Source organism: Callospermophilus lateralis, chromosome 8 (genome assembly GCF_048772815.1).
Source record: "Callospermophilus lateralis isolate mCalLat2 chromosome 8, mCalLat2.hap1, whole genome shotgun sequence".
Lineage (NCBI taxonomy): Eukaryota > Metazoa > Chordata > Mammalia > Rodentia > Sciuridae > Callospermophilus > Callospermophilus lateralis.
In genome coordinates, this window is record NC_135312.1 from 57,527,525 (window position 1) to 57,551,713 (window position 24,189).

Sequence of the window (24,189 nt, forward strand, 5' to 3'; positions counted from 1 at the left end):
GTAATTCCTTCTGAAGCACCACAGCATTTACCCAAGGGTAGTAAGCACTGAGAAGCCTACAGTGAAGAAGGCTGTTCAACTTTGTTTAATCCAAAGATACTTGCCTACAGGTGCTTGGTTTCATCATGCCTATTAATGTGCATTTCCTGCATTTTGAAAAATACTAGAGAGACAATTCTAAGGCAGAGAGAATGTAGTATTTGTCGTTTGGTAGCTTTTGTTTAGTCTTACTTTATTTCATTTTGTTTTGTTTTTGAAATGGGATCTCACTGTGTTGCCCAGGCTAGCCTCAAATTCCTGGGCTTAAGAGATCCTCTTGCCTCAGCTTCACTAGTAGCTGGGACTACAGATATCACCACTATGATATGCACATTGTTACTTGTCTTTTATAATCATCTATGAATAGGAACTCTGAAATCTATAGATTTCTTATATATTTGGAGAACTTTTTATTTTATCTCATGTATTCTCCATGAACCACTTTTCATTAAATTTTATTTTCCAATATATAGAATTTTATTAGAATTTGACTAAAGATTCTTGGTGTTCTTGGTGTGATCTACCCCATAACCATGGTTCATAGGGCTCTGGGTTGGCTTTCAAAAGAGAGACCAATTATCCTTCCAAATCTTGAGAGAGTTTATTGGCTACATGCTGTTTACCACATTGAGAAGCAGAGCTCCTATTCGTAGCTGATTATAAAGAGGGAAATTTTCAAAAGATTTTATCAGCTCCTATATGCTCATATATTTTTCAGTTTCTTCCCAGATTACCTTTCCATCACCATCAACTTGCAAATAAATGGGAAGGGTATGCAGTTCTTGCTATTTAATTGGTGTTTTTCCCAGCTCCAATTTTAAATTCACTTTTGAATTTTGAAAAATCACAATTTACCAAACAAGATTTTACTTCTAGGGTATGCTAATAATTAAGACACAGAAGTTTATCAGCTCCCAAAGGAACAATAGGAAATCCTTTATGCAGATCCATAGCTAGAATGTTCCTTGAATCTACTCTAGTAATGTTTGAGTGTTAGACTTCCTTATGATTAATTTTAGGCCTTTGTAGAATCAAGCCCCTGCCACCTTAATATCCACCAAATCAGTGGTCATGCAGGATCCTAATGATTGCATTGAAAAATTTTTGAATCTTTTTTTTTTTATTAGAACATTATAGTTATACATAGTACTTGGGTTTATTAATTTGTGTATTTAAAGATGCAAGATAACTTTTTAAATTGCTTTTTGTTAGTAGTAGATGAACACAATACTTTTATTTATTTGTTTATTTTTATATGGTACTGGGGATCAAATCCAGTGTCTCACACATGCTAGGCAAGCACTTTGCCACTGAGCCACAACCCTAGCCCTTGGGTTTATTTTGACAAAGTCATACATCTATGGAATTTCATTTCAGTCTCCATTCTCATTCTCTCTCTCCCCCTGCTTATTCACCTTCTTCTACTGATCTTCTTTCACTTATTTTTGATTGGTGCTTTTTACATAGACTTATAGGTAAAATTTCCTGTGGTATATTTATATATACACATGAATGATTTTGTTAAATTCATTTCACATTTCTTCCCCTATCTTATCTTTACTCCCTCCCTTTTGATTTCCTTATACTCCAGAACTTCCTTCTGTCTTTATAATAACCAATCCTGATGTGATAGCTTTTTAAGTATAGTCACTTTGTATACTTTTTTATCCTTTTATCTTCTCTACCTGTTTTTCCTGAAGTGGAAATAGTTACTGCTTCCCTAAACAATACTTCTAAAGCTACCACTAACCTAAGAAATGAAACTTAAAGGACAAAACTTAATAGTGTGCCAATGTTAAATAATATGCAGTGAATTTGTGTTTATTTAGAATCCAAATCGTCATAAACTCAAATAACTACTCTTTTTATTTAGATTGCATACAATTCTTATCATAAAAGTATAAATATAAAATAAAATATTAGGACTCATTTATAAAACGCAAGTTTCTGGAAATATTATTAATGAACTTTTTAACATCTTTCACATCTTGATGATAATACTCATTTAATCAATTTATTTTTCTTGAGGCATTTTTTTTTTCATTTACTTCTCAATCTCCACAGTCCCCTAAGTTGTCTTCTTATCTCACTGTCTAATTTTTCTTTTTCTTTTTAGTTGTAGATGAATACAATATCTTCCTTCCTTCCTTCCTCCCTCCCTCCCTTCCCTCCCTCCCTCCCTCCCTTCTTTCCCTCCCTCCCTCCCTCCCTTCTGTCCCTCCCTCCCTCCCTCCCTTCTTTCCCTCCCTCTCTCCCTCCCTTCCTTCCCTCCCTCCCATTTTTATGTGGTGTTGAGGATCGAACCCAGGGTCTCACACCTGCAAGGCAAGTGCTCTACTACTGAGTTACAGCCCCAGCCCCGCACTATTTACTTTTTTATTCTCCTTTGCGTTTTTCCTCCTCATCTCCCCAACCTGTTAATATTGGAATGCCTCAGGACACATTTTCTTTTTCTTATCTCTCCCTTGGTGATCTCATCTGTGCTGGTGATTTCAGATATCATTTATGTTTGCCATTCTCAAATATGTATTGCCAATCCAGATCTCTCCACAGAAATAATATACATTATATATTCATATACTTGCACATTTAAATTCTCACTTGATAGCTCTACTTGGTTTTCTTCCTACGTATACAGCTTTATTAAAGTATAATTAATATATAGTAAGTGCACATGTATAAATGTACAGTTTGATTAATTTTGGTATATGTATAAATTTGTGAAGCCACCAGCACCACTATCAAAATACTGAACTTATTAAAAATTTTGTGCTTCCTTCTTGCCCCTATTTAGTCACAAATGTGCTTTATGTCACTGTAGATTATACTATATTATATTTTTGTAGAATTTTATATAAATGAAATCATACAGTGTGTTCTTGGTGGAGGGGGGTGTAGCTTCTTTCACTCAGTATTTTTTCTTTTTAACCCATATCAGTAGGTCATTCCTTTTTATTTTTTGTGTGGCTATATAATCTTTCTTATTTTTTTTTTTTTGGTAGCAATGATTGAACCCAGGGGCACTTAACCACTGAGTCACATTCCCAGCTCTTTTTATTTTTTTGTTTTGAGATAGGCTTTCACTCGGTTGCTTAGGTCCTCAATAAGTTACTGAGGCTGACTTTGAACTTGTAATCCTCTTTCCTCAGCCTCCTGAGTTGCTGGGATCATGGGCAGGTACCATCATATCCAGTCAAAGCATTTTCCAAACAAATAATATTTTACATTTCCAACAGTAATGTGTGGGTTCAAATTCCTCCATATACTCTCCAACACTTGGTGTAATCAGGTTTTTTGTTTGTTTTTATTTATTTTTTTAGTTGTTCTAGTAGCCTATTATAATTTTAATATGTATTCTCCTAATGAATAATATTGTTAAACAACTTCTCCTGTGATTTTTTTTTTTCCCATCCATACCTTCTTTATTCTTCAGTGAAGTGTTATATTTAAATTGTTTTCCTGTTTTTTTACTGGGTTGTCTTATACTTGAGTTGTGGTAGTTCTTTACATATTCTACATGCAAATCCTTTGTGATATATATTTCACATTTTTTCAGTCTATGACACTTTCTAACATTGTTTTTTGAAGAGCACAATGTTTAAATTTTAAATAGGTTCATCTTACGAGTTTTTTTCCTTTTATGATTTAGGCTTTTTGTGTCCTATTTACAAAATCTTTGCCAAATCTCAGCTAACTAAGATTTCCCCCTATGTTGTCCTTTGAAAATTTGTAGTTTTAACTCTTAACAATTAAATCATGGTCCATTTCTAGTTTTCCTCCTAAGTCTTAAGTCTGTAATTCAAAATAAATGAGTCTATTTCTGAACTTTCTCTTTTCTTCTATTGATTTGTGTTATCTTTTTTTTTTTTTTTTTTTTTTTGCCTACACAGCACTATTTTAATTACTGTAGCTGTATAATAAATCCTGAAATTATATAATGTAAACTTTGTTCTGTGGAATTGTTTTGACAAATTTTTTACATTTGCATGCCAATTGTAGAATCTGTGAATTTCAATGAAAAGGCCAATTGAAATTTTAATTGAGATTCTGTTGACTCTCTATACCAATTGGGGGAAAACTGATATTTTAACAATATTGTGCCTTGTGAGATAAGAACGCAATATATTTAGCTCTTCTTTAACTTCTTCAATAGCATTTTAGAGTTTTTATGCATTATCAGTATAAGTTGTAAGCATTTATGCCAAATTTATTCTTTTTGGTGCTGGCTGGTCCATTTTTTAAATTTCAATTTCTAGTTGTTCATTGCTGTTGTATAGAAATATAATTGATTTTGCATAGTGACCTTTTATTCCTTTACTCTGCTAAGCTTACTTATTAATTCTAATTTCTTTTTTTGTAGATTTTGTAAGATTCTCTGCATAGACAAGCATGTCACCTACATATAAGACAGTTTCACTTCTTTTTTTCTATTCTGTATGCCTTTTATTTCTTTTTCCTGCCTTATGGCACTGGCTAGGATTTTCAGGACAGTCTTGACTAGAATTTTGAAGAAAGCACATTGTTGCCTCTTTCCTTTGCTTAAGGGGGAAACATACCATCTTTCACCATTAAGTGTGGTGTTAGATATATTTTTTGTAGAAGCCCTTTGTCACCCAAATCTTGTGACTTTAAATATCATTTATCCATTGGTTGCCATTCTAATGTGTGTGTCCAATGCAGATCTCTCCACTGACATTTATTTTTACATTTATCCAACTACTTACTTGATATATCCATTTGGATTTTTGTGAGCTATCTCAAACTTAGCATGTTGAAAACTAACTTTGGGATTCTTTCTGTGCTCCTAACCTGCTTCTCTCACAGTGTTTTTCAGCTCAGAAGATGGCAACTACATTTTTTAGGCCAAAACCTTTGGAATCACCTTTCCTTCCTCTTCTCCCGTCTATCCTTCTATGCAGTATGTCAGCAAATCCTGTTCCCTCTATTTTCATAAGGATTATGACTCCTAATAAACTACTTTCACTTCTTCCCAAGCTTCTTGCCTCGTGATCCGTTACCCTGTTCCCTTGCCTCCCTAACAGTCTATGCTCAGAAAAACTAAAGTATTTTCTGCTTAAGAGCAGTTTTAAGGCTTAGAAACAGTGAATTATTTTATTGATACAAGGGATGATTAAGAGAAACATTTTTAGAGTTTCTGAAGAATTAGCCTACTATATATATGGTACTTAATCAAACTTGAAAAAACTTTTTTCTCCTTTTTGGTCTCTTTTTACTCTATAAATAATTAGATGGGATTATCACTATCACTGTTGATTGTTTTGTTTTTTCTGTCATCTGCTGGGTTTTTTTTCCATTTCTATACTATTTTAATTTTAAAATGTCACATCCCCCAAAAATTCTGAGGAATAGTAAAATAGTAAACAGGTTTGATTTTTACTGCTAGCTCCACTGGCTTATAGTCACTGCCTGGAGCAATATGTGTAAAAGGATTCTGATGTTTAATAGAGACTCTGATCAATCAGCTGTGTCTGATATGAGTGGGGGAATGGGGAGTAGTATATTTACTATCTCTAAATGGACTTTATAATGTAGGTAGATCTTAAGTGACTATTTGTTTTTGATAGTAGTTGCTTCCAGTTTTAGTGATCCTTCGCTTTTTTTTAAATTAAAGAACATTTAAATAATAAAGACTTTTAAACTTTTAAACAGTAAGGACAGATAGAAAATCTTTTAAAGAATAAATGAGAAATGAAATGTTAAATTCTGACTTTATTGCCAAATTAGTTTTATATGTAGAAAAGGAACTAAAGAATCTGCAGATGATTGGTTTAATTTTATAATCAAATTATTCAAATAGTAACAGTCATCCAGGACTATATATCAATAATATTTTGAGGGTTTTTTGAGATACAATTTATACATAATAAAAATTAGTTTTTGAAGTTTGTCTTGTGAGTTTGGACAAAAGAATTCAGTAGTGCAACCACTACCACATTCAAGATAGAATATTTTTATCACCCCCCAAAACAGTTCCCTTTCCCTAATAGAAGTTTAACTTACTATCTTGAGAAAATGTAAATATTTAAATATCTTCAGATAATCATATTTAAATATTTAAAGAATAAAATGTATTTAAATAATTTAAATGGCATTGAAAGTTATTTTGAGAATAAAGCTTTTCATCGTAATTGTGATATTGCTACCAGCCATACTGTTTCAGTATGGAATTGTTAAATACCAGGAATAATATTGTTTCTGCTTAACTCTTCAATGAAAGGATACTTTAAATTAACACAGTGTCATGTTGAAGTACTTTATTTTTTAATATTACAGAAGAAAACTCCACAAGACAGAGTGAGGATTTGGGAAGCCAGTTTACAGAAATTTTCATTAAGCAGCAAGAAAATGTCACTCTCCTGTTATCTTTATTGGAGGTAAATAGGGAACCTTGATATTTTTGTCATTTTTCTTTTAAAATATTTATTTTTTAGTTTTAGGTGGACACGATATCTTTATTTTATTTTTATGTGGTGTTGAGGATTGAACCCAGCCCACCGCACATGCCAGGCGAGTGTGCTACCACTTGAGCCACATCCCCAGCCCTATTTTTGTCATCTTAATAAGCTTTTTTTAATTGCGGGTTGGGTATTATTGAGGAAGCAACATGTGTATATCTTTAAAAATTTATTGTGTCATACTTCTGCATGCATGCATGCATGCAAGAAGTCCATATGCATGTTTCAAGAAATATATAAGCTATTAAAATACTGTTTGCATTCTATTTATTTTTACCAAATACTGTTTTATTTCATCACTAACATTTTAGTTAGTTTATTGAATTTAGATTGACTTTTTTATTGCTTTTTATTTCTCACTTTTATTTACTTATTTGTTTGTTTATTTGTACTGGGGATTGAACGCAGAGCCCTGCACATGCAAGACAAGCGTTCTACCACTGAGCTTCATCACCCACTATTTCTTTATAAAAGTTTTCTACAGTTTCATTTTTAACTTTAGTTTCTGGTACCACTAGTAGTCAGAAAGAAAATGTTTTTCTTGAAAATGTGAATTATAGATGTTAAATATTTTAAATGTTTATATTACAGGAATTTGATTTCCATGTCCGTTGGCCTGGTGTGAAGCTTCTGACTTCTCTTTTAAAACAACTAGGGCCCCAGGTGCAGCAGATTATTTTAGTCAGTCCAATGGGTAAGTGATTTATCATTCCAGAATAATTTTGTGTAAAATGTGAGGATCGTTTCCTAGAGAAGGTGAATGAAATGGTGTTCTAACGAATTGTAAATTGAATCACTATTCATAGTTTTAGTCTGCCAATATCGTTCTCATGGTTCTCTATTCTAGGTGTTTCCAGACTGATGGACTTATTGGCAGATTCCAGGGAAGTTATTCGTAATGATGTAAGTTATTTGAAAAAAATCCAAGAATATACAGGATTTTTTTTCTCTCTTGCAAATAAAATCTTTTTTTTTTACCCTTATGGTTTATAAGAATTCGGAAGATTGGGGTAGTGATCAATCTTTTAGACCTTTGTGTACAAGACCACATTATTTGTGTTTCCTTACTATCCAATATTTTGGAATAGAAAAACCATTTTGCTATTCAAATTTATTCCCTCTGCAAGTTTGGGATTTCTTCCACTCTCTCTGAAAGGTTGTATTTCACGCAGAATTATACCCCCAGAATTTCTTTTTTCTCCTAAAAAATACAGGAAATATTTCTAGATGTTAACTGTGTAAGCTTAGCAAAGCATTTCATTTGCTGTCCTCAACTTCCCTTAATTTTAAAGGATTTTCCCTGGTAATATCTGTTTAACTGTATAGCATGAGTTGCTCTGGTTTATTTTAATGTTTACATGTAAGTCTGAATATTTGATTATTATTTATATACTCACTTACATTTGCTATGCTGGGGATCAAACCCAGTTCTTCACATTAGGCAGGTGCCCTACCACTAAGCTAAACCTTTAGCCCTAAATTTGACTATGTTTTATTGATGCTGTATTGCTTGAACTTTTTTCTTTGTTGTTACCTACAGTTTGATGAAAACTCTGAAATAAGCTGGGCATAGTGGTACACACCTGTAATCTCAGCTGCTCAGGAGGCTGAGGTGGGAGAATCACAAGTTTGGGTATCACCTAGGCATTTTATTGAGCCTTGTCTCAAATAAAATAGAAAGGGCTAAGAGTGTAGCTCAGTGGTAGAGGTATTGCCTAGCATGCAGGTGGTTCTGGGTGTGTCCCCAGCACCATGCACATACAGATAGCAATTGAAAAAAGCTTTTTAAATTCAGTCTCCATATTTGCAGTCAGAAGCCCCAGAGCCTTAAAAACTAAGGAACTTATTATTTGTTAGCCATATCTCATTCATTTTTATATTTGTTTTTCCTGACCCTGTTCTTCCTAAATTCTAGTGACTATCATTTGGATTGCTCTTAACTTCATAATGTCTGGTTAGAGACAAAGTAGAAACAAAACTCTTGACTTCTAGCCCATATATTCAATTTTTTTTTAAACTTACTTAGAATTTTGTATATGTATGTTGATGCAATATTATAATTGGTAAAATTATAGTAATTCTATTTATAAGAAAGATTTTTTTATTCTTTAATATTTGAGAGTTATTTGTCAAGAATTCTCTTATTTAAATGAGCACACATCCATTAGGAATTTGAGGTGCCTTTCCTTGAATATCATGTATTTTCCTTTGCAGACATAAAATTGCCTTTTTGTGGTGTGGGGCTCACTCATGATGTACAAGCCCTCTATTGGTGGCCTACATTCCCAGCCCTGATATATACCTATATATCTTTATCTGTATCTATATATTTGTTGAGAGAGCTGCATTATCTATTATTTTCCTTTAACTCTCCATCTATTTTTCTAATGTTTGTCCTCAATTTTTATTTGAGATAGATAAAATGATTTTCTCTACATATTGTTTTTTATTAATTTTATGATTAGGGATTAAGTTTTACTTTTGTTACAATGTCTGGATTCTTGGTTTTTATGTGTTTTACAGCTTTATTTTCTTTAGTCTCAATAAAACCTATTCAAGGGGAAAAGAAACTAACATGTTTTGAAAATTTAAAATATAGTAGGTTCTATAGAAACTATTTTACCTCCTCAGTCTTTATTTTAAAATCCTGTAATAGTCTATTGTCCTGTTTTATAGGGAACTCTGAATTTATGTAATTTGCTTTAATTTGCGCAGTTTCTAAACCCACTTTATCAATCTCAGAACCTCAGTGGTTTTTTCTACTGTATTTCTTCTCTTTGTCAGCAGTTAAACTCAAGTTGTCAGCATTAAACTCAAGAATTTGATGTGTAAAAATAACCACTTTTTCCTTTCTCTCTCATCTTTGTGTTGAAACTTGACAGTTAGTAAAATGATGGAATAAGCCCAATAAGGCCATGGACATTTTTCTCCAACTGACAGCCAACAGCTTATATGCTTCTGTGGGACTTTTGAAGTATCTTTGCTATTCTTTTGAAGTAGCATCTGAAATTTTTTTCATTAAATATTTGCTATCCCCTTGACTATCATGGATACTTACGGGCTCATAAGTACTTCTTATTTGATTCTGAAATAAGCACAAGTGGGTAATAAGTAGGGAAGTCGAGTTTTTGTAGAATAATAAAGTAGTGGCAAACTATATAAACTAATAACAGCAGCTAAGAAAAATTAAAAGGCAAAGGCAAAGACTATCATGAACTGTCTTGTGCTGGACATGACATTCATGATACATGAGTTTTATCATTCTTTTTTCTGTTGACTTAGAATCAAGTTTTAGGAATTTCGAGGCCAGATATTTAAAAGAATTTGTGCACTTTCTCTACTAGAATGTGGTGGTCTTTCTAGCATGTATATAAGCATGTGTAGCAGCATTCTTGAGAAGATAATTATGTCCAACTCACTATCACCAGATAATTATGTCCAACTTGCTTACCACAATGAAAACTATAGTGATTGATAAATATGGGGGGGTGTGTGTGCACTCACACACAGGCGCATGTATATGTGTGTGTGTGTGTGTGTGTGTATATATATATATATATATGTATATATTTAGTTCATATATAAATATGAACTAAATTAGGGATTGTTAGACCTGATAAGTCCCTTTGAGATTTGTAACCTTAGAGGTAAAAATTATAATACTTCTTTGCCTTTATTTTCCCTATATGTAAAGTGAAGAAGTAGAACTTGTGAAATTCCTGCTATTGATTTTAAAATGTCTAGTAAATATTGTAGTTCACTGAACATTATCCTTTTTTCTCCATAAGGGTGTCTTACTACTACAGGCATTAACAAGAAGCAATGGAGCAATTCAGAAAATTGTTGCTTTTGAAAATGCTTTCGAGAGGCTACTGGACATTATTACAGAGGAGGGGAACAGTGATGGAGGTATAGTTTGAAGAGATTCCTTTAGTACTCACTAAATTCTTAATTTCTAGGGAATACAGTTTGAGAAGTGGGAGCTCATTCTTGATCCTCTTTTATTCTGACATATTGAATGAGTATAGATTTCTTTTTCTTTATCCTGTTAGGCTTCTATGATCTATCTTGGTATCTTTCATGATTTCTGGGAAGTCTTAGCTACATTTCTTCAGATAATGCTGGGCCACATTTTCCCTGTCTTTCTGAAAGTATAGGTGAAGGTGCAGGTCCTTTTACAGATTTGTTGACGGGAGGTTGAGTTCAAGGCAGACTCTTGATGAGAGCAATGGAGAACATGGTTGAGATTTAATTGAGAAGGTTAGAAATCATTTTTTGAAGGATAGGAGAGCTAGTTGACTACAGTAATTAGTAAGACTCACAGTAGTGGATACAGCCCCATCAAGTTGTTCACCAGGATTTTATGGTGGTGTACATGCTTGATTATATGACTCTTCCTCCCAGCAGTATTCAGCTGCCTAGATGCAGATGTAGAAAAAAGTCAAGGGGTTAGTTCTTTTCCAGGAAGGTTTTATGAAGACAGTGAAACAGAATTTAGCATATTACCTATGAAGTGGAAGAAATGAGGATCTATATAATCAAGCTGGATAAGGAAGAAAGTAAAGACAGAATGGGGTTTCCAAAAAGAAAGGAAGATGTCTGGTTGATAAGTTGAAAGTTTTAGGGGAGCCCTAAAATAGATAAACTGAGAATACTCGAACCAGAAAGATAGGAGGTTTTAGTAAGAGAGTAAGAAATGTCATTGAAGGTGAAGCCACAAAACAAGAGGCAACATTAGTTGGTTATTTTTTACTATAAAGTTATCAAGAATGACAATACAACTAAGAAAAAGAAAACTTTGAGCAACATGCCAGTGGTATTTTCAATGAACAAAGAGTAGTGACCAGAAATTTGTTAATAACTACAGTGAGGGGTGGTAAACCAACAATAATAGCAAAAAAGGAAAGATGGTATAGTCAGGTATTCTGAACCTATGATCTCTAAAAAGTATACTGGATTGGGAGGATCAGAGATTTGGCATCCCAACTCTTAGGTGCATACAATTGAGCATGAACTGCATTTTACTTAAGAATATTACAGGATAAAGCAGATTTGTAAAAGAAAATTACTACAAGAAGTAATTGAGGGTACAGCTGTATTCGATATTATTGAGGCCATAAAAGTTTTTGAAAGAAAATTAAATGTGGTAAAGGGAATGCAATGATAAAAAATGGTAGAGTATAGATGACCCAACAAATATGTTTTTGGAAATTATTGAAGAAAATGGTATTTTAAGGCAAAGTAGAATTAGCTAGTTGTCATGGTTACTAAGACAAGTTCCAGAGGCTCTTGTAACTGACAGTGGCCATCAAGGGTCTAGTATTCACTACATATACACCTGAAGAAAGGACTGCCCTTTGTAGTGAGGGTTTTGACATACTTTTTTCCTCCAGAGCCATCAAATTGTTCTAAATGCAGACTTTATTTAATGTAGATGTGTGGTCCTCTATAAGAGGTAGATAGAGTGATTCCTCCTTATAAGTTGAGGATCCAGTAATATGAAGTAAGGTAGCCACTACTCTGGACAGATCGGGAGTGGTTAAATCGAAGATTCTTAAGAAGTACATAAAATATTTACCTTAAACACTTTATGTTAAATGTAATAAGATAAAAAATATATAATATATCTATAAATATATGTTATATATAAAAATATATATATTTATGTATTAATCTTAGGACTAGGACTTTTTTCTGAATATGAGTTGTTTTTTTTTCATCGTTTACATCACACCTATATTTTATCATGTAGGATTTGTATTTGTTTTTTTTTTAAGTGGAATACAGAATTTTTCCATTTTTACAGTTTTTTTCCTTGTCTTTCAGAATCATTATCTATACTTAACCAAGGAGATGTTTTTAATGACTTCCTTTCATTGAGCTTTGTCAAAGACTTAAATTTAGTTTTCATAAAAATACCTGTTTTCACATTTATATTTTGGCAGTTTACATAATATTTAATTAATAACCAGTGTAAATATCATTGTAAATTCATGAACAAAAACAATTAACTCTTAGGTAAAATGCCAAAAGCATGATCCTTGAATGAAAAAAATTGACTAATGGGATTTTATTAAAATTGAAAACTTGTGCTCTGCAAAAGACACTGTTGACAGAATAGAAAGAAAGGCCATGAACTGGGATGCATATCCAAAATATACCAAGAATTTAAAAAACTTAACAATAAGAAAACAAGACAGTGTAAAAATGGGTAAAAGATTTGAATGACTTCACACAAAAGAAGATAGCAAGTAAGCATGTGAATAGATGCTCAACATCATACACATGAGGGAACTACAAATTAAAACCATAAGATCACTACACACCTGTGAAAATCCAAGACACTGACAACATCAAATGCTGGTGAGGATGTGGACAAATAGAAACTCATTGCTAGTTGGAATGCGAAATGGTACAACCACTTTGAAAGATTATCAGTTTCTTAAAAAGCTAAACATAGCCAGGAGCAGTGGCACATATCTATAGTCCCAGCTACTTGAGAGAATGAGGCAGGAGGATGGCAACTTCCAGACCAGCCTGGGCAACTTAGTGAGACACTGTCACAAAATAAAATATAAAAAGACTGAAGTAGGAGAATTGAACATTCAAGGCCAGCCTCAATGATTTAGCAAGCCCAACTCAAAATAAATAAATAAGAAAGTCTAGGAATGTAACTCTGTGGTAAAGTAACCCTGGATTGAATCCCCATCACAAATATATAAATACACATATATTTTACACTATATAATATATAAATGTTTATTATTTATATATGTGTAAATATACTTGCATAATTAACATTTTTGTGTTATATAGTTATGTACCACACTAATACAAAATGTTAATAATAGGAGAAATTAGGGGCTGGGGATGTGGCTCACGTGGTAGCGTGCTTCCCTGGCATGCATGTGGCCCGGGTTCAATCCTCAGCACCACATACAAACAAAGATGTTGTGTCCGCCGAAAACTAAAAAATAAATATTAAAATTCTCTCTCCCTCTCTCTCTCTCTCTCTCTCTCTCTCTCTCTCTCTCTTTAAAAAATAATAATAAAAATAGAAATTAAAAAGCGGAGAGCATATGGAAACTTTATTATCACTCAGTTTTTCTGTAAAACATTTTAAAAGTATATTTTAAGAAGTAATTGATGTTGTAAATGTGGAGCTCAACTAGTAGGAGCAAAAGTGTGGGTATAAATAGAGGAACCTACCAGTTGTGAGCATCTGGCATCAGTCAGTGTGCTTTATGGAGAAAATGGGAATCATTGGTTAATCTGGCATTTGGTAAAGTTGGGATCAGTTGGAAAGTTTTCACTGTGATGATAGGTGAAACTGTAGTGTAGATGAAACTGTCCTGAGAGAGAGAGTAGTATGTTGTAAAGCAGAGAAGTGGGAAAAGGATCAAACAATGAAGGATAGAAACCAAGAGAAAAGGAGGTTTTAAAGAAGAGACACAGAGACAATAATGTCAAATGCTTCTTAGAGATTAAATAAGGTATGATTGATTCATTTAATAAATATTTAATAGTTACTATGTATATACCTGATGTCTTGTCTCTACCAACAATGTAGAAGTAAGTAGGGCATTCACAAATTTCTGTGTTTGTGAATTATAATCTAGTGGAGAAGACAGACATGTAATAATGAGAACAAGCTACTGTAAGAGGATGTAACTGATGATGCTAACCTGATTCTTGAGTCTTGGTGTTTAACCCTAGATTTGAATAAGAAGTATGAGTTAATGTGGTAAGTGGATGGTTGGACATAGAAATCAAAACATTATTATGAGATTTGAGAAAGAGCACATGGATTGTGGCCTGTGGCCATCAAGAGAGAGGGTGTGTGCCTTCCCATACTGAGGAGATTCTAAGCATGGAGATTTGCCTTTTTGAAAATGTTTGGAGATTGAACTTTCCTTCAGATGTTATCAGCCTTAACACTTCCATTTCACATTTTCTCCCCAGGTATAGTAGTTGAAGATTGTTTGATTCTGCTCCAAAACTTGTTAAAAAACAACAATTCCAATCAAAATTTTTTTAAAGAAGGCTCATATATTCAGCGCATGAAACCTTGGTTTGAAGTTGGAGATGAAAATTCTGGCTGGTCTGCACAGAAAGTGACCAATCTACATCTAATGCTACAGGTATATTGTCCTTAGACATAAATGTAATGTTGAGTTTTGTAAGAGATTATTCAAAGAAAAGGAGATTACTTGCATTTGGTAGATCCAAGGTATTCAGTTGGTTTCAGGTGGGCTTTAAAACTTTTTAATATGGAAAATTTGCAGTTATATTCAGAGCCAGAAATCCCTTCCCCCAATCCAACCATTATTCAACTTTGATAATTAATTAACATCCCACATTTTTTTTTGTTCCTCTTTTGTTCTTCTCTTGCCCTGCTGCATTATTTTAAAGCAAATACAGACACAGTTTCCTTATAGGTTTTACATTAGGAAATAATAGGTTTAATTTTTTTTTTCTGAATTTTTAAAATATGCTTTCTTCACTTAGGGCTCTAATATAGTAAATTTTAATATTCAGAATATTAACTTCCTATTCAATAAATATTTACTAAGAGCCAAGCACTGGATGCTAAGATGTGAATAATTATATCCGCCTAAAGATTGATTATAAGTTAATTTTAAGATTAATAAAAATTAAATTGACAAATCACCTGTCATTTTATTTAAGCTTCATGGTAAATACTTAGGATGGATGTAAAAGTGAGGACAGTAGGATCCCAAATGATTTCTATAGTGAAGAAAGTTTTCAAGTTCTTAATTTATTTACTTACTCCTTTTTTGAATCTCCTTCTCCAAATCCTTAAATTTGTACCAGCCTCCTAATTTATGTTCTCCTCTAGTGATTCTTATGGGTCTTTGAATGTCTCTGAATTATGCCAGTATCTTGGAAGTTACACACCTCAAAATGAGATTGTACACTTCCTTGTAGTGAGAGTCTGAATATCATTCCATGTCCTCAGAGTTGCCTGCGTAGCACTGATTGATAATCAGGGTGACTATATACCCCCGTTTACCAGAACAGGATTCTTTTTTGTAATTACTAATAATTCCCTCTTTCACTTCGAAAGTGTCCTAGTTTGGATCATAAATTATCTCATTACCCCATTTAGAATATGTCTAAAAACTGTTACAAAAGTGTTGTAACAGAAAACATGGTCAAAAAGTCAATTACATTTATACTCCTCACTTCATCATTTCTGTCTTCACATGTCAGTATTACATGTGTCAAGAATTTATTATTTTTATGTTTTATAAAGAGGGTCACTTTATAGTCTTTGTTAAATACTGCTTTCTTAAGAAGAATATTCAAAGAAATTTTCATAATGTAAGCCAGGCACACATCTGAAATCTCAGCTACAAAGGAGGTGAAGGCAGGAGGATCACAAATTCAAGGGCAGCCTCAGCAACTCAGCAGGAGCTTGTCCTAAGGTGGTGGTGGAGGGGGTGGAATTAAAAAGGTCAGGGTAAGTAGCTTAATGGTAGAGTGCCACTAGGTTTAATCCCCAGTACTACAAAAATGAGATCAGAGTGAGTGAAGGGATCTGATGATATGTGTGCAAAAACATTTCTGACCAATAGTAAGAATTTAATTTCTCACTGTGGGAGGAGCCTGCTCCTGTTTTATGATTTTAATGCTATGTAAAGAATTATTTTGAAGAAAGTTTAATAAAGTACTGTTTTACCAAAATTTTTTTAATGAAGAGTGCATCATTAAATAGAAAAAATACAGTATTCTAGTTATATAATGAGTTGGTTGTTTTTCTAGGTGTTTGTTTGATTGATTGTTTTCAAAAAAGTGAATAAGCTAGGTCAGGTGCAGTGGTGTGCGTCTTTAGTGCCAGTACTTGGGAGGCTAACATGAAGGATCACTTGAGCCCAGGGGTGTAAGACCTGTCTGGGCAATGTAGTCTCAAAAAAAAAAAAAAAGTGTGAATAAGCTAACTGTGCCTACCCTACTACAACTTTCCTCTCTACCAGTGCAGACTATAAACTTCTGAGCAGAGGAACTGAGATTACTTTATTTTAATAAGTTCTTCACCTCAAAGATTGAGTAGTTGATTCATTCATGACTTCACAGGCCACAGGTTATTTTGTTAGAGTATTCTTTCTAAGTAGCTTTATTTGGAGTTGCAAGCTGTTATACACAAAATGAAAATGCGTAATTGTTCTCCTGTTTGGATATATACATCTTAATTGAAATTATTCAACATCAAAGTTATAATCATGATGATTTAATTCTAAGCCATTGAAAAACAAAATTGAGCTACTTTGGAACTTTATTTATTTTCTTTTTTAAGAGACTAAGTCTCACTTTGTTTTCTAGGCTAGCTTTGAACTCTTGGAATGCAGGTATACTTGGGGACTTTTATTCAGATAAAAATTTGGGAAAGCACCTTTTGAAAAAAAATTAGTTATTAATACATATGTTAAATTAAAATCTGTCTTGACCAAACTTCTACAGTTTTTCCCTAGTCTTATTTTCAGAAATAATGGGAATCTGTTCCTTGTGACAATAATTTACATATTTGAATGTTATTAGGTCTTCCTTTATCTTATTATCATCAAGTATTCCTTTTTTCAGCCATCCTCCTCTGCCATCTTGGAAGTTGATAATTACTTTTCTTTATTTGTATCATCAATAAAGATACTCAGCTGCTATTAGATACTAAAGAATTATTGTTAATTTTCTTAGGTGCAATAATGGCATGATTATGTTTTTGAAGAATTGTATTTTAAAAAATCTTTATTGATTGGAAATGCACTCAGAAATATTTAGGCAGGAAATAACATTGCCTGGTATTTGCTTTACTCAAAAAGAAGTAGTAATAGTAATAGTAATAATAAAGGTGGGAAAGAAATAAATAAAGGGGGAAAAACCCAGAAGCCTGATTAGAAAAGTCCAAGGACAGGAACCACCACCACCTACAGTGTTTTGTTGTTGGTGGTGGTGATGGTGGTTTTTTGTTTTTTGTTTTTTTAATCTATTAAACATCAATTTACTAATCAACCCTCTTTGAGAATGGTAATCCACATGTGGAAATTTCTAGATAATCAATTTGTTTATTACTGATTTAACGAGTAGTTGAAGTTTTTCCCAAGTTCTAGTGCTATCTGGTTACTTTTTTAAAAATATTTTTTAGTTATTAATGGACCTTTATTGTATTTATTATATGCAGTGCTGAGAATTGTACCCAGTGCTTCACACATGCTATTGTTAGTAGTAAATACCACTCTAAGGATAAATCCTATCATGAAATTTCACTTAACATTTTAATCTCTTGTTCTAGTATAGATTAGATACAGTCCCATTAGAGTTTTTTAAAATCAAAATTGAGTATTATATTTTACCAAAGCTTTTATGGTTAAAAAATTTTTATTACCATAAATTATTTTCTATAAATGAAAGTAAGACCCTAACCCTTCTGGTTACCTTTTATTCTCTAGCTTTTCAAACCCACTTTTATTTTTTTATGTGTATCCCTTCCACCTACAAAAATGTCACCTTTCTTAGTGAAGTCACAATCTATATGATATTCACCATCTGTAGCAATACAGTTGTTTTAGTTTACCCTTTTATGTCATTGATTAAGTTCATAACTTCTGTGTGCAGAAGAATAATGTGTAACATTTGCTTTTCATTTCATTGTTAACAAAATATTATAAATTTCCTATTTGGTCTCGTTATACCAGATTTTGTGCACACGTATATATGTAACTGTAGTTTTATAATGTAGGATATAGGTAAAATTATTTTGAAGATGTAACAATGCCAGAACAGTCATTTGGAGTGACTTTTATCATGTTTCTGAAATTTCATGTTCAGGTTTAGAATAATCATAGACTCATAGGAATTTAATTAGCATTAACAATTAAAAAGGCCAACCCCTTGCCTTGTGCACAAATCTTCTGCCATATCTCTAATTGTTAGTTTTAGCCTTTCTTTATATTTTCAGTTTAAGGGGTATCTGTTAAACCTCAGGCCATTGTGTTTTCAGTCCTTCTCTATTATTAGGTAATTTACCTGTACTTTGATAAGGGGTCTGCAATCCCCTAACTTAATCATTTATTCATTACTGAATATGTATTATTACAAATATTGTGCTTATTTGGAATACAAAAATGACCAAGTCAGTTGCTACTCTCTGGGAGTTCACAGTCACCTGAAGGAGACAACCTTAAGCAAATAGCATAATATAATATGTACTGTTAACAGCACTATTGCCATGGGAACATGAAGGAAAGAGCACCTAGATCTGGCTGAGCAGGTGAGGGGATGCTTCATATAGATTCTCTTGTTCACATAGATCAGATTTGCGTCAAGTCTTTATAAATCTTTAAAAGACCAATTTTGTTTTCTCTTTCTTTTATAGCTTGTGCGGGTACTAGTATCTCCCACCAACCCTCCTGGTGCTACCAGTAGCTGTCAGAAAGCTATGTTCCAGTGTGGGTTACTGCAACAGCTTTGCACTATCTTAATGGCTACCGGAGTCCCTGCTGATATCCTGACTGAGGTAATTGAAACTAAGGCAGAAGCCACTTTGTGGAAGTTGAAATCATGAATCTTAAGAAGAATCAGATGGTAGCTGAAGGAAAAATAGTTATTACTACATTTTAGGTTTACCTGTCTTTATGTTGGATTCCTTACTATCTTACTAAATAATAATGATGATGGTATCAGTTCCAAAAGGTATACTCATTCCATAAGTTTTATAGCATGATTTATAAAGCTTAAAACTTTTTAACAGATCCATGCAGAATTGTTTTTAATTTTGTTGTACATACTCATTCCACAAGTTTTATAGCATGATTCATAAAACTTAAAACTTTTTAACAGATCCATCCAGAATTGTTTTTAATTTTGTTGTACATACTCTGTACCTGTACCTGAGAACAAAGTGACTTAATTTTACTCAATGAGTTGATTCGTAGAATAGCAAATTCTTTTTCCTTGACATAAATTCCTGGATTTCCCTGTACCTCTTCTTCACTTGAATTTCTTAGTCATCTAGATTCTATATCTTTTTCTCTTACCCATTAGTTAATTGTCTTATTTTCCTGTTAAAAAAAGTAAATGACAAAAAAAATTTCTTTTAGCTCTTTCATATCTGAAAATTATATTCTTCTACCTTCAGAGTTAATTCAATGTTTGATTAAGTATGGAATTCAGAGTTAGAAATGATATTCAACTTCCAGAACATTGTTCTCATGTAACTTGTTAAGAAATCTGTAACTGTGGGGCAAGGTGGCACACGCCTGTAATAATAGCAGCTTGGGAGGCTGAGGCTGAGGCTGAGGCTGAGACAGGAGGATTGCAAGTTCAAAGCCAGCCTCAGCAACATTGAAGTGCTAAGCAATTCAATGAAACCCTTTCTCTAAATAAAATACAAAAAAGGGCTGGAGATGTGGCTCGGTGATTGAGTGCCCCTGAGTTCATCCCTAGTACTCCCCTTCCTCCCAAAAAAGAAATCTCTAACTGTTCTGAGTTCTAAACCTTTTAATAACCTTTTTTTCTGTAGAAATTTTTGAGATATTTTTGAGATATTATCTTTATTTCTGATTTTTCTGAAATTTAGTGATGATGTGCTGTATTAAGGACCTTCTTCTACTCCCTGATTATTTTTACCACTCATTGGGCTATTTTCAACTGAAGACACATGTCCTTTAGTTCTGAGGAAAATTTTGGAATTCCTTGATAATTTCCTCTTTTTTCTGTTTATCTTCTACAATAGATTAGACTTTCTGGACCTATTTGTCTTTTTTTTAAAATTACTTTTATTCGATAAAAATAGTATATGTCATGTATAACATGTTATTTTGAAAAAGTTTTGTCCTTTTATTCCATTTCCAACTTCATCCTTAAATTGAGTTTTTAATTGGTTATATTTTTGTTTTTTTAGTTTTTCCTCTGTTGCAATACTGGAAACTGAACTCAGGGCCTCACACATGCTAGTCAAGTGCTCTAACACTGCACTACATCCCCAGCCCTTTTTAATTTTTATTTTGAGACAAGGTCCAAGTTGCGCAGGCTGGCCTCAAACTTTTTAAATGTGTTCTCTGATTTTATTTTAGAGCATTTTCTCTAGTTTTATAGAAATAGATCTCTTGTCTCTTAGAATATTATTAACTTAGGGGCTTTTTTTGCAATTTTAAATATTTTAATGAGAACCCTACACTTACTGTTTAAAAATTTTATGTTGAGAAAATGTTACAAGATTATAATGTTATAACTGATATCTGGGGTGTCTGATTTTTGGAGTTTAAAAACAAAAAGCAGCATGTAATATTTTCTTTTTTTGAAAACAGGTTTTCTTCCTTGATTTATTTTTTTATATAGTATTTTTTTCTCTTCTTCACAGACCATAAATACTGTATCAGAAGTTATTCGAGGCTGCCAAGTAAACCAAGACTACTTTGCTTCTGTAAACGCACCTTCAAACCCACCAAGGTAGAAAATGGGAAATGACTGAGATTCCTTTGAGGAAATAAAAGCTTACTATATCTCATGTATACATCTTACTCCATTGTAAAAAATTGAATTCTATGTTTTAAAACTAGAAATTATCTGACAAGTAAATATACTGGTATTGGGCATAGTGGCACATACCTATAACACAGTTGCTCAGGAAGCTGAGGCAGAAAAATCATAATTTTGATTCAGTTTCTGCAACTTAGCAAGACCTGTTCTCAATATAAAAAAAGATAGGGGATATAGCTCAGTAGTAGAACACACCCAGATTCAGTCCCTAATACTGCCAAGAAAAAAGGTAAATATATTGGTATTTTAAAAGTGAGAGGTCTTTTTCTATAGTCCTAGCTACTTGGGAAACTTCCAAGGCAAGAGAATCACAGGTTCAAGACCAGCCTCAGCAACACAGCAGAACCCTGTCTCAAACTAAAAAAATTTAAAAGGGCTGGGCATGAATCTATAGTACAAAAAAAAATGAGTGTGTGGTCTTTGGAACTTAAATATTTAGGCTCATATATAATCACCCTTGCACTTTACAGGTATATGCCATAAGCAAACAAATTATTATTCTCCACTGCAGTTTCCTTTTCTGCAAAATGGAGATGGAAATACTTAACTTGCTGGTGTTCTAGTTATAGTTTTTCAATCAAGAAAAATGACTGGTTTTTCATTTGTGTGCTTGGGTCATAATGCTTCATTTTCTTTTTTTCTTTTTAAATGCAACAGACCAGCAATTGTAGTACTTCTCATGTCCATGGTTAATGAAAGGCAGCCATTTGTGTTGCGCTGTGCTGTTCTCTATTGTTTCCAGTGTTTCTTATATAAAAACCAAAAAGGACAAGGAGAAATTGTGTCAACGCTTCTACCTTCCACTATTGATGGTAAATAATTTAGTTATAATTTCTATTTTTAAAAGCAAATAATTGTCTTTCAAGCTTTTATAATTGAATTTTCATTTGTGCTTGAGCCTAAAATACTTATTTTTTATATGCTTAAAAAATAAATTGAATTCTTAAGCCTAAATTAGTTAAATGTAGAGAACAGTGTTTATGAAGTCAGTTACATTATAGTCAGTTACATTATAGAGTTTCCTCTTCTCTTGCTTTTTTAAGTTATGAGAGGATAATACTATCTTTATGTGAGAATAATACTTACCCATTAGAAATATTAAGAGGCCAGGTACCATGGCATACACTTGTGATCCCAGCTGCTCAAGAGGCTGAGGAGGGAGGATTGGCAAGTTCAAGGCCAGTCTTAGCAACTCAGTGAGGCCCTAAGCAACTTGAGTGAGACCATGTCTAAAAAGCATAAAATGGGCTGAGGATATGGCTTAGTGGTACAGCACCACTGGGTTCAGTCCTTAGTACAGGAAGGAAGGATGGAAGGTTGGGTGAGAGAATTAATGCAATTATCTATGTAAAGCACATATCCCAATATCTGGCATAATACATGCTAATAAACAGAAACTTTTGTTAGTAGTAAATACCACTCTAAGGATACATCCTACCATGAAATTGCACTTAACGTTTTAATCTCTTGTTCTAGTATAGATTAGATCCATTCCCTCTTTATGGGTTCTTTAAATATTTCAATTTATCTGGGGTGAATTCTTTTAATATTTACCTTCGTTAACTTTAAGAGTAATTTGGCATAGGCTATTGGAAACATAAGTAAATCTCATTTTAATTACATAAACTGTAGAGTTTTTTTAAATTAAAATTGAGTATTATATTTTACCAAAAGCTTTTATGGTTAAAAAATTTTTATTACCATAAATTATTTTCTATAAATGAAAGTAAGACCCTGGACTTAATAGAAAAAAGAAATGTGGCATTTCTTTAGAATTTATTTTAGAGATATTGTTTTCAGTTAAAGTAATAATTTTATGAACTATTGCCATTATCAGTTGGTTGCCTAAGGTGTTCTGATATTTCTTTGTTATGCTTCTTTTCCTCCAAGATACCTTTCTCTCGTTATTAATTTTGTTGGCTTTTTTTTTTTTTTTTTTTTTTTTTTTGGTACTAGGGATTCAACCCAGAGGTACTTTACTCCTGAGCCACATTTCCAGTCCTTTTTATTTTTTCATTTTGACACAGGGTCTTGTTAAGTTGCTTAGGCCCTTGCATAGTTGCTGAGGCTGGTCTCAAACTTGCAGTCCTCCTGCCTCAGCCTCCCGATTCACAGGGATTACAGTGGTGTGTCACCATACCCAGCTCATTCATTTTATTTTGAAAAGCAGGCTTTTCTCATTTTGAAAATGTAACTGAATACTTCCAGTTAACAATGTAGCATTTAGTAGAATTTCATACTTTGTGTGTGTGTGTGTGTATAAAATAATTTAAAATTTTTGTTGTAAATTTTGGTTTATTTCCACACATAATAATAATATATTATTATTTCCACAAATAATTTATTATTTTTATCTGCCTGCCATCTTTGTAGCAACAGGGAATTCAGTCTCAGCTGGACAGTTATTATGTGGAGGTTTGTTTTCTACTGATTCACTTTCAAACTGGTGTGCTGCTGTGGCTCTTGCCCATGCTTTACAAGAAAATGCTACTCAGAAAGAACAGTTGCTCAGGGTTCAACTTGCTACGAGTATTGGCAACCCTCCTGTTTCCTTACTGCAACAGTGCACCAACATCCTTTCACAGGTAAAACATTGTAAGTTTGAGCTGTATGTTTTGATGCCAATGATAAAACAATTTAAGGATGTCCTTGGAAGATGCACATGAAAAAAAAAAGTACTTTCCTACTTTTTATTTCATTGTAACCAGAAGCAGTTTTGTGGAGAGGAAGCAATAAATATTTTTATATGACTAGTTTTACCAAATAGATAAGATCTGTTTCATGGTGAAAGCACAGTTTGGGGGAGAAAGGTGTTTTTTGGCTTTTGTTTTCTTTTTGAAGTATTTACAGTGTTCTTAAATGTCATTTTCTCTTTTTGCACAGTATCTGAATTCAGATCAGTTTATGAGAGAAGAATAAAGCAGTTCATAGCTATGTTCTGTCCCCTTTCTTTCCCCAAAGCAATTGATCATACAGAAGTAAAACCCACTGCATTCATAGTTATTCAGTATACCCCTTCTGTGTTTGTGGGTTCTAAAGATCTTCACGTCCCCAACACATAATTATCCTAAAAAGATGTAGAAAAACAAACATATTTGCATTCCTTGATTCTTAATGA

At 33.0% G+C, this 24,189-nt stretch overlaps 1 protein-coding gene across 2 annotated transcripts in view; it reads left to right on the forward strand.

The window, feature by feature from the left end:
- The window catches only part of Uso1 (USO1 vesicle transport factor), a 72,018-nt gene that overhangs the window by 26,687 nt on the left and 21,142 nt on the right, over positions 1-24,189 (forward strand). For both annotated transcript variants that reach the window (XM_076864417.2, XM_076864418.2), the window contains exons 5-13: positions 6,334-6,434; positions 7,107-7,209; positions 7,363-7,418; positions 10,304-10,424; positions 14,478-14,656; positions 18,907-19,047; positions 20,893-20,981; positions 21,729-21,883; positions 23,445-23,656. In XM_076864417.2, coding sequence (XP_076720532.1) covers positions 6,334-6,434; positions 7,107-7,209; positions 7,363-7,418; positions 10,304-10,424; positions 14,478-14,656; positions 18,907-19,047; positions 20,893-20,981; positions 21,729-21,883; positions 23,445-23,656 — 1,157 coding nt within the window. The remainder of the gene's footprint in view (positions 1-6,333; positions 6,435-7,106; positions 7,210-7,362; positions 7,419-10,303; positions 10,425-14,477; positions 14,657-18,906; positions 19,048-20,892; positions 20,982-21,728; positions 21,884-23,444; positions 23,657-24,189) is intronic.